This window comes from Eurytemora carolleeae, unplaced genomic scaffold (assembly GCF_000591075.1).
Source record: "Eurytemora carolleeae unplaced genomic scaffold, Eaff_2.0 scaffold285, whole genome shotgun sequence".
Classification (NCBI taxonomy): domain Eukaryota; kingdom Metazoa; phylum Arthropoda; class Copepoda; order Calanoida; family Temoridae; genus Eurytemora; species Eurytemora carolleeae.
The window spans coordinates 103028-118574 of NW_019396196.1; the positions used below are offsets into that span (position 1 = coordinate 103028).

Here is a 15547-nt window from a genome sequence, read left to right on the forward strand (position 1 = left end):
TTACTAATCTCTACTTCCAGATAAGAATGGTTGTCTGTGGGTTTATGTTTACCCTGTGAAAATCAATATCTGTGTACAAAAATCATTCCACAGTTTTCCAGTGGCCGAATTTAAAGAATTTGAGCGGCGGTTTAAATTTAAGCCGCGGTTTAAATATGGTTGGTTCCACTTAAAATTGTGTCAAATGTTTCAAGATTTAAGCCGGCGCTTAATTTAAACCGGGTTTTGGCGGATTTAAATCGCGGCTCAAATTCTTTAAATTCCATCTCAGTAGTTTATGGAATGTTGGTAAAAATAGTTAAAATGGAAAAGTATTTTAAAAATTAATAAATGTATTTTTTTTTTTAAAACGGAAAGATTTAAAATAGCTTAAAGGAGTAACCAAAAATTCGGAATTACTTTAAAAACTGATTGAAGCATTATAAAACTTGATCAAAATGTTATCAAAATATAAAATCAAAATGTCTAAAGATTAACATAAGTATAAAATAGACTGATAGAAATATTTAACAAAAAAACTTACTGGATTAAGTGCGCTGTTGCTGTAACCCAACCAGAATGCAAATGAGAAGGACCATGACTCTACGCAGCAACTAAACAAATATATACATGACTCTACTCAGCTACTAAACAAATATATACATGACTCTACTCAGCTACTAAACAAATATATACATGACTCTACTCAGCAACTAATAAAATATATACATCACTCTACTCAGCTACTAAACAAATATATACATCACTCTACTCAGCAACTAAACAAATATATACATGACTCTACTCAGCTACTAAACAAATATATACATGACTCTACTCAGCAACTAATCAAATATATACATGACTCTACTCAGCTACTAAACAAATATATACATCACTCTACTCAGCAACTAAACAAATATATACATGACTCTACTCCGCTACTAAACAAATATATACATCACTCTACTCAGCAACTAAAAAAATATATACATGACTCTACTCAGCAACTAAACAAACATATACATGACTCTACTCAGCAACTAATCAAATATATACATGCGAGAAACTAAACAAATATATACATGACTCTACTAATCAACTAAACAAACATATACATGACTAAACAATTATATAAATGTTTCTACGCAGCTACTAAACAAACATTTTCGCGAAAGTGAACGAAACTTTTCGTTCGCGAAAGAGATTATTTCTTTCTAATATAAATCTGATGGACAGTAACCCGAAGATTACAAGCTGTCTAAAATGCAAATGTCTACAGAGTTACAAAAAAGTTCAAGTGAATTATTGAGTTATAATCTATGGCCAGGTGTTACGAAGCTTCAAAGTCGACCTGGTCTTGAAAATGCAACTTTTAATTGCAGTCTGGATCTTTGTGCGATATTGTTTACATTTCAAATAATATTTAATCAAATATATTTTTTTTTATGGGGCGGGGCAAAATGACCTTTTATGTTGCAAAAAATATTCAATCTCATTGATATTTTACGAGTCCAGGATGCACTTTTGCAGTTCCCCTACGGAAAAAGACAAATAAAAAGTTTAAATATAAAAGGATTGTTGAAAATCCTAAACCTCACAATAATGGCATCTGTCAAAGTTTAACAGAAGAACATATCTCAGAAAATATAAGGAAGGATTTTGAATTGGACAAATATTATTTTCAAAACAAATATTTGAATCCATAAAATAAGCTAAATTTGATTAATATAAGACATAAAACCCAAGACATAAATTTACCCCTCCCCCCTGACCCAAATCCAGTTTAATAGTAAATTTGTTTTCACTTTTAACAAGAACTTGACAATGTAATATGTAATATGTAGTGTATAAAATTGACCCCCCCTCCCCCCACCACCACAGCGTATCCTGGTTTTCAAGTTTCCCAGCTGGGATAGGGTTAATAGTTTTTCAAATTTGCTTTAGGAGTGGTCCTAGGTCAAACGCCAGGGTTTGTGTGGGCCTGAAATAGCCTAACAGATGTGCTTAATTTTATTGTTGATGATTTTTAATTCCATGAAAACAGAAACTAGGGTGTCTTACTCACTGTAAATGTTTCGTACCATGTTTTGTGAAACACCCTGTAGCCCTGAATTTACAGTTTTATACGATTACATGTTATGCAAAATTCACTTTTACAAGATTACATATGCCTGGAGCTTAAAGCTGCAACAATGCTGAATTTATTCTGAATTCTCTTATTTTAAATTAAATCTAATTAAATTGGAATATCATGCACTGCCAGGATTATCTTTAAAGTTTGTTACTCAATTAAATTTGGAAACAATCTACATGTAATCTACGGGACAGGGTGGGCCACATTGCATCATCTACGGGACAGGGTGGGCCACATTGCATCATCTACGGGACAGGGTGGGCCACATTGCATCATCTACGGGACAGGGTGGGCCACATTGCATCATCTACGGCACAGGGTGGGCCACATTGCATCATCTACGGGACTGGGTGAGCCACATTGCATCATCTACGGGACAGGGTGATCCACATTGCATCATCTACGGGACAGGGTGGGCCACATTGCATCATCTACGGGACAGGGTGGGCCACATTGCATCATCTACGGCACAGGGTGGGCCACATTGCATCATCTACGGCACAGGGTGATCAGGTGTTGAAGATTGGAGATAATCTAATATGATATGGGACGCTCTGTACCTTGTTTTTGAAAGATAATTGGACTGTACTCCTACCCACTTTCCAGTCAATACAAGAGGACTGGAATCCTACCTTGTTTCTAGTCCTGAAAAGTGGACTGGACTCCTACTTTGTGTCTAGATCTGAAAAGTTATCTTCTATTTCTAGTTATGACAAGTACACTGGAATCCTATTTCTAGGGTTGAAAAGTGGACTGTACTCCTGTATTGTACTGTATTGTACTGTACTGTACTGTACTGTACTCCTAGTCCTAGATCTGAAAAGTTATCTTCTACTTCTAGTTATGACAAGTAGACTGGAATCCTATTTCTAGGTTTGAAAAGTGGATTCATACCTTGATTCTAATCCAGGTTGGCAGACTGGGCAAACTGGACCAATCAGGTAGAGGATAAAGAAGGGAAGCCAGCAAGCAATGAACGCTCCCATGATCAATCCTTAAATTAAAAACATTAATTAAAATAATTCTGAGCTGAAAACTCTTGTATTGTAGATATCGTGATCGATGCTTGTCTAAATCTTTTGATAATCTGCAGATTAATTTAATATGTTTATTTGTTATCCCACAGTATAATTGTACCCTGTAGCCATAACTTAAATGAATGTATTAAGCATTTATCCTCAAATTACGAATTTCTACTGTGGATATCGGGATGAAATTTATAAATATTGTTATATTTGATTAAAACAGGGTTTGCAGTGAATAGGAAAAACGTTCCGCAAAAAAAAGTATTCGGGAAAATTTTCGCATTTTTTCCCACTTTGTTCTGCTTTTGCGAAAATTCATCAAAAAAATACTGATTTTTTTTCGCGAAATTTCGCTTCGTTTTCGCATTTTCGCTTCATTCATTTTCGCGAAAAATGCGAAACTTCGCAAAATACTCGACGAAAATTTTTGCATTTTTTCACGAAACGTTTCGTTCGATGCGGACCCTAATTAGAACTGAGTTTAACAAGAAAATTGACTAATTATGAGATTGAGTTAAGCTACAAAGCTTCTGAAAGTTAACTGAAACTGTGGACTCACCTAGAGAAAAAAAATTAAACCACTGACTTTCATAGTTTGGGTTTTAGGAAGGTTTAAAAAAAAGCAAGGACAGGACTTTTTACCACCTTGTACCCTACACTGTGCATTCAAAAGTTTTTTTTACAAAAATGCTGTTAATTACTATTCCTTAAAATTTAAAAAAAAATATTAAAGAAACTTATTTTTTTTATGATATTAAAAGTTTTAAACTCCACAAAGAGGAAAACCATTTTCAACTCAGTTTATTCAATAAATTTAAAAGAATCTCACATTAGATACTCATCTCTCAAAACGAAAGGCTTAAAATTACAAACAAAAGTTTTCTGAATTTAAATTATTCTGTTTCAGACGCAGGTATTTAATTACATCCTTTCTAAATTATGTACATTATACAAACACAAAGCTTATGAGTGAGAAAAAAGAATATTTCATGAAGGAAATGAATTTATTCTAAAATGAAGGATCTCAAAAGGCTTTTAAAGGGAGTGTAGACATAATTTTAAGTAACCCTCTATGACATGACCGATTCACAACAGTACCGTTAAAATCTCCACACATAGAAGTTTCAAGTCATGACATTGAGTGAGAAATTAGGTTTTTTTTAATTTATTGAATTTTTAACTATAAATTATTTATTTTAATCTAATTTTTCAATATTTTTGAATATTTATAAGTTATCAAATGGAAATATATTGAGATTTTTATAATTCTTGTTCTTTATTTTCCTCTTGTTCGGACATCTTTAAATCATATTTCAGCTAATTTTGAAAACAAAATGAAAAGATTTTTTGGATGTCCTTGTAGTTTGCCACTTTACAAGAAAGAATAATTTGTAAAGGATCTTGTTTTTTTTCTGAACCCTGTATTTAATTGAACTAATTGAGGATCTAGCTTTTTTTTTCAGAACTCTATATTTACTCTTGAGTTGCATCTGACTGTTTTCTTAACACTGGGTTGAACTCTGGAATGTTTGCACATGTGGTGCAATCTCAGCAACAGTTAAACATACTATTCTAGGATTTTTATGTAGGGTGGAATAATTAGAAAAGGGGTGGGGATGTTTCCTTCCATTCCCTAATGCTCTCTTCATTTGCTTGTTGTATGAAAATTTTGTCTGGTTAATAATTGTCAACAGAATATTTTTTATGTATTCCTTATTTATGTTTGTTTACAAATATTAATTTTTGATGAATGGAAATGTAAACAAACACGCCAGTTGTGTTGTGAATCCGGAGCTTAGAGGTCGGTATAAACATGTTTACTTCTTTATTCTTGGTGTGAAAATGAGCCTTAAACTTTAATGAGCCAAAACTTTAATGTTTCATGTGAAAAGTCGTAAAATGTTATCTCTGATTAGAATCTTTATTTCTATCTTTGTGGATTGCCGAAGATAATTGAGGTTTAAAACATTTGATTCTCTTAAATAGAATCCTTAGAATCCTTATTTCTTGAGTTTCTTAAATTTAACATTATTAATAATTTGTTTGAGCTAGATATAGTTTTAAGAATTACGTGTTTTACTTAAAGCTAATGATTTTTATATTTAGCAACAAACGAAACGAAACAAAACTTGAGCTGAAGGACGGGACATTCTAATTTGGAGCCTGCCCTTTAATTGCATCTTTATTGCAAGTTCATCTCTTCATCTGTGGTTCTGCCCGGAAAAGTAAGCGTAAACCTTTATTTAAGTTTACTTGAAATTTGCCTTTTTTTTGGAAGTTTCCGCAACCCATGAAATTTGCCTTTTCGGAAGTTTCTGCAACTCAATTCTTTTGCAACTAATAAAATTTGCCTTCTTGGAAGTTTCAGCAATTCATTCCATTTCGCAACGTTTTGCCATATTTTGCAACGTTATTGCAACTTTTGCAGTGATATCTTTAATTTTTGCAATGTTATTGCAACCTTTCTTATTTATTGCAACTTTCTTACTTGCAATTATTGGCAAAATGCTTTAAGTTCTCCAATTTTATTCATTGCATTTATTATGCAAAAGTTTTACCATGCAATTTATTACATGGTTTTAATTTGAGAGATACAGTGGTCTTCATAATTACCGAGTTTTTTCTCAAAAGTATTACTTTTAAAAGTACAGTGGTCCTCATAATTACCGAGTCACCAGTGCATTAGTTAATGCTAATAAAATGGTTAAATAGCCATAATAATTTATTGATTAGCACCATTATTGCATTCTGATTAAAGTAAACAGAGTTGAGTTTGGTTAATACCATGGTTTAAGCTTTAAACTTATGAATTATAAGCTTAACTTTAGCTTCTTTACAGCTGTAACTATTGGACCTTTTATGGGACCCTTATGGCTGTAAACTTTTAAATGCTTATTTAACCTAACTTTTGTTTAGTTCGGAAGAGTCTTGCGAATCTATCAGTGCCACAGAGCTCTCTATTTTCAAGAGTGAAACTCATATATTTGTATTTAAAGTAATAAATTATTGTTCAGTTATTCTTGTTTCATTTTAATCCACATATACAGAATCACTTTAAATTTCCTGCTACTGCAGACAGGGTATTATTTTTCTGCAACATTGCTGTCGGAAAATATGACAGTGTACAGCTTGGCATTAGAGATTCCCTTCCATTTTTTTCCTTTTCCTGTTTGATTTACTTTTTTGTTCTTATTTAATGTTTTTACACTTTGAGGCCTCTCTAAATAGTTATTGTGACATCCTGTTGTGGAGCAGGAAGGAGAGAGATTATGCGGTTTGTAGGAGGAAGGGTATAGGGGATTGCTCCCTGTGTTCCTTCTGTTATACTCTTTCCGAGTTAGGGGAATTTTAAGGAAAGCCCATAACTGCACCCTTAATGCAAAAAGGAGAGTTTTAAGCCCTAGAGCCCCATTGAGAGGAATCTTCCACAGGTCCAGTCCTCATATCTGGTTGAGTAAAGTTGTGCACGACTTGTATACCCTTTAGGGATTATACTCCTTCTTTCAGTTAACCAGGCTGAAGATGAAGTCTTGTTTTATTTATGTACATTCCCTGTAAGATATGAGATGTGCAACTAAACAGTTAATTTATTGAATAAATAATGATATATATCTATTTATATACTTCGCTTGTCTGTTTGGGTGTCTGTCCGTCTGTATCCAATAAATGTCAAAACGTCTAAACCGATCTGGTCCAAATTTTGTGTGGGACCTCATATAACCCAAGGGAAGGTTTATAGAAGGTTTACCTACAACAAAATTCGATTTTCACTTAATTTAAAAAATCAACAATTTTTTTTATAAAATCCACAAACTTTTTTTTGTTTTTGTTTTAGAATGTATACAAAGAGAAAATGTTCACAATTGAAATAGAAGAAAGCCTAGTATTTATATTTTGAGCTTGTCTGATTAATTGTTTTTAATGTTTACACCGATGAAATGTCAACACTGATGGACTGGTCAGCCCAAATTTTGTGTTGGATGACCCCAGGGAAGGTTTATTGAGGTTTAAAATTTCAAATATTAGCAAAATTCAATTTTCATCTAGTTTTAAAAATTCATGACTTTTTTTTAAAACCTGGGAACGTTTTGCTTTGTTTTTGTTTTTAATCGTATACAAAAAAAAATGTTTAATTGAAATAGAAGATGGGCAAATTCATACAACTCCAGGCTGTTCAAAATTTAGAATCGTATCTAAAACGTCGACTTTTATGAAAAAAAATATATTCAACGGGGAACTTTTTACAAAAGAAAATGAGCAAAGTGTACATTTAAAAAAAATATGTTTACAAAAGAAATAATAAGAATATTGACTTGGATAAAGTCAGTATTTCACAACCTGTTGACAAATGTTTAGTTGTTTATTTTGAAAAATGATAACTTTTTTGTTGTTCTGCGTTTAACATTTTTTTTATATATCATCCTTTACCTTGCCTTATTACCCCCTGAAGATTCCACTTTATATGTATTTATCGTATATTGAAGGATAAAGGGAATATAAAGGTATCCATTCAATATATTCTTTAGATTTCAAATCCTATTCAATATTTAAATTAAATATATAAAAGCCCTGAAATGTATACATTTAATAAATACATACATATTTAGAGAGACAATAATTCAAAATTAAACTTAAAAGAGAATTTGAAATGTTGCCAAAAATAATATTTCTAATTTTTCTATAAATCTTCTATGTCTGGCTTGCATTTGCAGTTATTCGCAGTCACATGACTCCCGGGAAGGTTTATGGCCATCCGAAAGTGAGAAAATCTTAGAAACATTGTGAATTTTAAAATTTTTTGGAAATTCACCAATCTAAACAAAAATAACTGGGAAATGGCGACTAAAAAATCAACATTTCAAAGTTAAAGGGGTCCGCAGCGCTGTGTCTCTCTTATGTGTAAACGATATTACTTTTTTTACAAAAAATATTTCCAAACAGTGTGCTTTGTAATATTAAAACTTAGATGAAAAATGGTCTGAGATTCGAAATAGAAGGGATGAAAGTAACATACTTAAAAGTTCTATGAGAGATTGCTCACCTATTTGAAATGATAATTTGGTTTTTAAAAAAATGAAAAAATTTAAGCTTCTTTTAAACTTCTTTTTAATTTTAATTTTTGTTTTGCTTTTTCTGTTGCTGATTTATAGAAAAATAATTATATAATCACATTTTGATGAAATTTCTTTCAAGGACTTGCTAAGCTTTTTTTCTCTTCATAAAAATTAAGAATTTCAATTATTTCCGTTTTATTTAAATAAAAAGTTCACAAAAGAAATGTACAAGAAATTTTGTTTAATTTTAATAAAATTAAACAAGACGGAACAGGATTTAAAAAGAATTTAAAAAGATAAAATAAAATTTTTCTATAAACTAGGAATGAATATTTAAATGCTTTGCATCCTCCTGCAATGGGAAAATCTGCATAAAAATGTGATAAAAACGTCCTCTTCCTGGGAAATTAATTTCAACCGAATTCTGAAGGTTGATATGCAACCCAACTACCGATGCATACAAAGCCCTCCATACTAATTTTCTTTCTTATTAAATAAAATTAAACTTGTTTTTATCAAATCTACTTTTAATCTTTTCAAATCTACTGAAAAGCGAAGGATTATATGGTGTACAACCATATAATCCTTGCCAAGCTGGAATAATAGATAATAATAGGTCCCATAGAGTAATAAAACGAAGAGGTAAAGCTTACCTCAGATGTACACAACCGACCTCTCTATTAATTAATTAATAAAGTGGTCAGTTGTGTACATCACGATATGTTTACGTATCTAACGCAATACTGTTAACTGTAAATATTGTCGTGCTGGTACCAAATATGAGGTGTGTACTGTGTCTGTAGAGGACTGATAATATGGCCGTGCCAGCACCAAATATAAAGTGTGTAAAGTGTCTGTACAGGAATACTAATATAGCCGAGCCAGTACCAAATATAAGGTGGGTACTGTAACTGCACAGGACTGTAAATATGGTTGTACCGGTACCAAATATAAGGTGTGTACTCTGTATGTATAGCACTGCTAATATGGCCGTGTCATTACCAAATAAAAGGTGTGTACTCTGTATGTATAGAACTCCTAATATGGCCGTGCCAGTACCAAATATAAGGTGTATACTGTGTCTGTACAGGAATACTAATATAGCCAAGCCAGTACCAAATATAAGGTGTGTACTGTGTCTGTACAGGACTTCTAATATGGCCGTGCGGGTACCCTAATACAGGAACTGATAATTGACACATCAGGTGTGTTCCAAGTCTGTATAGGGCTGCTAAAATGGCTGTGCTGGTACCATGTCTATATATGAACTGATAGTATGGTTGTGCAAGTACCACATATCAGGTGTGTACCAAGTCTGTACAGGACTGCTAATATGGTCGTGCTGGTACCGTGTCTATACAGGAACTGATAATATAGCTGAACAAGTACCACATATCAGGTGAGTACAGCGTCTGTACAGGACTGCTAATATGGTCGTGCTGCTACAGTGTCTATACAGGAACTAATAGTATGGTCGTGCAGGTACCACATATCAGGTGTGTACCAAGTCTGTACAGGACTGCTAATATGGTCGTGCTGGTACAGTGTCTATACAGGAACTAATAGTATGGTCGTGCAGGTACCACATATCAGGTGTGTACCAAGTCTGTACAGGACTGCTAATATGGTCGTGCTGGTACCGTGTCTATACAGGAACTGATAATATAGCTGAACAAGTACCACATATCTGCCAACATGGTCGTGACAGTACCATGTCTGTACAGAAACTACTAATATGGCCGTGCAAGTACCACATATCAGGTGTGTACCAGGTCTGTATGGAAACAGCCTATGGCTGCATGGGATTATACAAAACCTGCTAATGCTGCATATGAAAATGAATCTTACCTAAAATCAGAGTTGCACGTCGCTCCTTCTTTCTCGCCAATTTTCTTCGATCTCGCTCTTTAATAATCATCTTTATTGGGATGAAATTTTATATTTTTTACTTAGATTGTTATAAAGAAATCAATATCTAACGCAACTATAACGTCATATGTTTTAAGGAGATTCCTAGAAGGAATGCAAAGACGTAATTTTAAGTTTTACTCAATTTGAAGAGTGCATGGTGTGCATGATAAACAATGGAACCCTGTAAAACTCCATTGAGTCAAGCAAGTAACAATTATAGACAAACCACAACTGAAAATAATCAATTTTTGGGACCAAATTGTAAGGAGGATTATTTCCTTTCTAATATCAACCAATTTAGAAAACTTGTCATAGATATTATTGTGCAAGGATGAAAATGCATTGCAGATACTGTAGACCTCAAATCATAACCGCCTCCCCCCACCCATCTTCCCCTTCCATCCCCTGTCCTCTCATCTTTTCCCTTCCCCTGTCCCCTCCTCCTTTCCCTTCCCCTCTCCCTTCAGCAGTTACAATCCTCATTTTATCCTTCATTGAAATTCTCAGTTTGTATCTTTCAAATCAAAGTATAGGGGAATTTCATTAGAGAAAGAGTTTAATTCAATAAAATTTTAATCATTTTTATAGAAAAATTAAGACTGTTTCAGACTGGAAAACTTGTTGAAATATGAAACTGGAAACGTGAAAATTATAATTCACAAATCTTCTTCCTAAATTTTAGAACATTTTTGAAATGTATAATTAGAATATATTAAACATATCAGAATATACAGAATATATCTGAATACACATATTAATAAATTGAATATATCAGAATATATCAGCAATGATTAGAATATTTCAGAATATATATATCACACCGGACTAACCAGAGTTAGAGGCATTCGGTTTCTTCTATTTGAAATTATGCGCGTTTTGGTCTATAATTAAACAACCTTTAAACTTACGGATTTGTTTGTTTTAAACTTTTAATTCAAAATGTGTATGCCGACAAAAAAGTATGCAAGAAAAAAAGGCAAAAAAAAATGATGTTTATTAGGACAAATTGTGATCGAAAGTCACAGTTTTCTGGAATATCGACAGAACCGTTAAATCCACGTGATATAAGATCTGAGAATACAGAAAATACTAAAATATATATTAGAATTTAAGAGAATGATTAACAATAAGAATATATATCAGAATAAATAGCGCTTATTAATGTATATAACTTTAAAATAAAACGCGGCAAAATATTGAAATACTTAATATGTAATACCAAAAGACATCTAAATAGTTATTGTATGCTTTTCAATAAAAAAGCTATTTTTGAAATAATTAATTATCGCAAAAAATATTAAAATTCAATGAATTTTGGGAAAACATTTGCAAAATTAATTGGTTGATTTCTTCAAATTACAATCTTGCAATATCATTTTTTTAATTAATGATGTCATGTTAAACTTTGTTCAGTGTACATTTAATTTGGCTAATTGCATATTTTCTACATGAATACATTATTCAGTTCCAGTATTGTATTTGATATTCATTGTAAAGGAAGCATTAAAAATACTCTAATATTTTCCTAATATTTTTGATTTGTTTAACGCAACCATTTTTTTGTGTTTTTTTTTATAATTTGGGTCTTTTTTCATTTCAAAATGTTTAGATTTTTCCAAGATTTTCTTTGAAAATTTGAAAAGTAAAATTTTACCTTCGTCCTAGCCTCAGCTTGTGAAATATACTGCCGGGCCTCATTGGACCACATCTAGAATTAGTACATCTAGAATTAGTACATCTAAAATTAGTACATCTAGAAATAGAACATCTAGAATTAGTGTATCTAGAAATAGTACATCTAGAATTAGTACATCTAGAATTAGTACATCTAGATTTAGTACATCTAGAATTAGTACATCTAGAGATAGTACATCTAGAATTAGTACATCTAGATTTAGTATATCTAGAAATAGTACATCTAGATTTAGTATATCTAGAATTAGTATATCTAGAAATAGTACATTTAGAATTAGTACATCTAGAATTAGTACATCTAGAATTAGTATATCTATTATGCATCTATAAAAAGAAAATCTATAAATAGGACATCTAGAATTAGAACATTAGTTAATTCGTAATTTTACAATAAGGACATTTCTGCTATGAGTAAATCTTTAACCTATAATTGTAACGTTTAGATTTTTAAAATGTCCATAAAAAAATATTTAAATGATATGTTTTCCAAAATATTTGAGGTTTCAAAATCCAATTTTTCTTAATACATCTTATCAAACCATTATTTCAACTGGTCTTTTTGAGGTAAAGCTTACGAGAGAATGAAGTGAATCCGCTTAACTCAATAAATGTCAGCTATTCAAAAGTTTTTACCTGTCAAAACTGGAATCTGAAGAGGATCGTTCCTGATTTTCATCTTCTTCAAACCTAGTTCTCCTTTCCCCCTTTACTCCTTCCGCTCCTCCTTCTGCTCCTGCCACCATTACTCCCCCTACACACTGAGCTCCTTCTTCAGGGGTTGCTCCAAGTCCATTCCCCTCCACCCCCTCCTTATGAACTCCATTTATATCCGTATCTCCATTCAGAGGCATCGACTAGAAAATATTGGACTTAGATATTGAAAAAGATACGCTGGAAGAATATATCTACATTTTGTGCCAAATTGAATTCTTATCTAAAATTTTCTAATGGTTAAAGCAGGAAATGCATTTTTTAAAATCCATCCTGGGCGGCTGCACTAACCACTGCACCTTTAACAATATTTCTAAAGTTCATCTTGAGGGTAACGTATATCGTGGTAAAAGGAACGAACTATTTAGAGAAAAATGAATGGATATCAAACAGAACGAATAAGAAAGATTAAAATGATAGAATTTCATTGGACGAAAAAAAACTTTTAAAATACTTTAAATTTCACTCCTAACAAAATTCTCTTTTACACCCGAATGGGCCTATGGAATGATCTTCATAGAATTAATAAAAAAAATAGTTTTTGGATTGTCTCGTAATTGATATAGAAAAATGAATAATATTACCAAATCATTATTTTTAACATCAATCGGAAAGTATAAAAAAAGAATTTCTTGTAAAATATATATTTTTCCATCGTCTAGAGATAGATTTAAAAATATCATTTATTATGATGACAAAAACCCAATGTTATTGAAAACTTCGGCAAAAACCTGTCTTAAAGTATAAATCAGGATTCTTTCAAGTCATCTATATACTTTGCTTGTCTGTCTGGCGCGGCAGCTTACATCCCTTTGCATCCAATACACGTGTCGTCAAAACGGCTGAATCGATCCGGCCCAAATTTTTGTGGGACCTCACATTACTGTAGGGAAGGTTTATGGATGATCAGAATTCAAAAAAATTTTCAAATTCATCAAAAAATCGATAAATCCGCGAATTTTTTGTTTGTTATTGTTTAATAATCTAAGTGCCACACAGATAGAGCAACAATTAAATGATAATCTTTTTAAAGGGACTGTAACGCCATTTTATGTGACTTTTCATTAATGGAGTGGCATATAATCTGATTTTCAATAAAAGCTTTATCTGATTAGAAACAATAATTTAGCTTGATTTTTTCTAATCATTGCTTTCTTTCTGCATCATAAAAAATGGAGGAAATTGTCAAAATTCGACACTTTTTAAGCTAGAAAAACGGTAATGCCTTCAACATGTTTGATGAGATAAAGGGTTAAAGGGAAACAATATAAACCTAGCTGGCTATATATCGTAAAGGGTTAAAGGGAAACAATATAAAACTAGCTGGCTATATATGGTAAAGGGTTAAAGGGAAACAATATAAAACTAGCTGGCTATATATGGTAAAGGGTTAAAGGGAAACATTACAAACCTAGCTGGCTATATATGGTAAAGGGTTAAAGGGAAACATTACAAACCTAGCTGGCTATATATGGTAAGTCCCTAAAATTACAATGGTAGTCCCTTAATAGGCCTCATAGTTAAGGTAAAGGGAGTGTAAGCGTAATTCAAGGGACCCTCCATGCACAGAAAACAATGCCCGATTTACAATGGTACTCTTGAAACCTTAATCTGATCAAAAATATGGAAGATATCGTCATTTTCTGACTCAAAAAGTGTCAAACTCTGATAATTTCTCCATTGTTTCTTATAAGCTATAAATGCGCAAGTCGCTTTAGCAGCGAAACCACATATGAAAATAAACAGTTTAAATAAACAACCAACATGGATATCTAATTAATACGTAATCAGACAAAACATTTTAGGGTACCGTTGTATATTATGTTGAAGGATTCGAAATGATAAATATGTTATGAAATGAGTAATGATCAATGTCGCCTATTTGTGCATTTTTTCCTTTTTCTTTTGTAAATATTCAAAAATTTATTTGAACAAATTTAAACTACACCATTATTTATATCTTTGTGTGTGAATAAATCTTTATGATAATAATAATCTTTAAATGGAGGGTTACTAGAATTTACGCTTGTAAACTTATAATTTCCAGTGATCTATATATTTGTAGATCTGCGTTGACGTACACGGACTTTTCCACTGTCGACGACCATATTTTCGTTGTACAGCTTTGTGAATCAGACAAGGAGGGTTCTTTAAACTTAATTTAAAGTTCCATTGAAAAGTTAAAGAGTTGCTGTGAAAGTTCAAAGATGGAAAACGTACGTGCAAAATGAATTAAAAATATTTTATTTTCAGAAAATTATATAAAAAGTATCTTCTCATTTATGTTTTCTGGGTGAAAAGGTTTTTCAGTGTTTTGATTCAAAAGTAAAAACAGTTTGAATAAATAAAAAGAAAATGAAAAAATAAAAGAGTTTGTGTTTCCTGGACCCGACTTTATTTCTCTTGTTTATTTCCTAACAGAACAAGATTAAATCTCAGAAGAAGATTTGAATCTAGAAATAATGTAGGAGATTAATATATTGCGATTCATAAATTCAATCGTGAGATCTAGAATATGATATCTTTTTGCAAAGTTACTTCAAAGGATGAAACATCAGAGACGATTTTATTAACGAAGGAATTCTAGGCCGTCATTCAAGACTCATCCTTACTGGATGAACCTGTATCAGGGCGCTCCGCGCCCCAGCTCTTGCAATGTTTTTAACTACTGAATGTGGCTCTTCGTGAGCTGCAGTTTTCTTTGTAGATTTTATTTCATCGATTTTTTTGCTTCAATTTTCGCATTATAAAAAATAATAAATTCCGATAATTTTTTTTGGCGACAGTTTTCATCTTTTACCATCCATAAACCTTTTCTGGGGTCATGCCTTTCACAGTTTTAATATCCATAAACCCTCTCTGGGGTAATGCATTTCACAGATTCATCTTTGATCATCCAAAGACCTTCCCAGAGCCCGAAATTTAAAAGAGTATCGTTGAACACGAAACTCCAGAGTTTTTCTTTTTGGGGTCTTAACATTTGTGTAGATTTTGATTTAAGAGATTCAAAAAAATGGAGAATATGAAGATATAAA

At 32.1% G+C, this 15547-nt stretch overlaps 1 protein-coding gene and 1 long non-coding RNA gene across 2 annotated transcripts in view; one reads left to right on the top strand and one right to left on the bottom strand.

Annotated features, from left to right (window-relative positions):
- Positions 1–388: 388 nt before the first annotated feature.
- The window catches only part of LOC111697865 (alpha-2C adrenergic receptor), a 76422-nt gene continuing 61263 nt past the window's right edge, over positions 389–15547 (bottom strand). Inside the window, exons 16-21 of the mRNA XM_023468000.1 lie at positions 12435–12655; positions 11761–11814; positions 10479–10620; positions 10044–10113; positions 3011–3110; positions 389–593 (exon numbers count right to left, since the gene is read on the bottom strand). Coding sequence (XP_023323768.1) covers positions 473–593; positions 3011–3110; positions 10044–10113; positions 10479–10620; positions 11761–11814; positions 12435–12655 — 708 coding nt within the window. The 3' untranslated portion in view covers positions 389–472. The remainder of the gene's footprint in view (positions 594–3010; positions 3111–10043; positions 10114–10478; positions 10621–11760; positions 11815–12434; positions 12656–15547) is intronic.
- On the top strand, positions 5232–6158 carry LOC111697875 (uncharacterized). The gene is made up of 2 exons (XR_002764397.1): positions 5232–5366; positions 6058–6158. It is a non-coding gene; the product is annotated as an uncharacterized LOC111697875 (long non-coding RNA).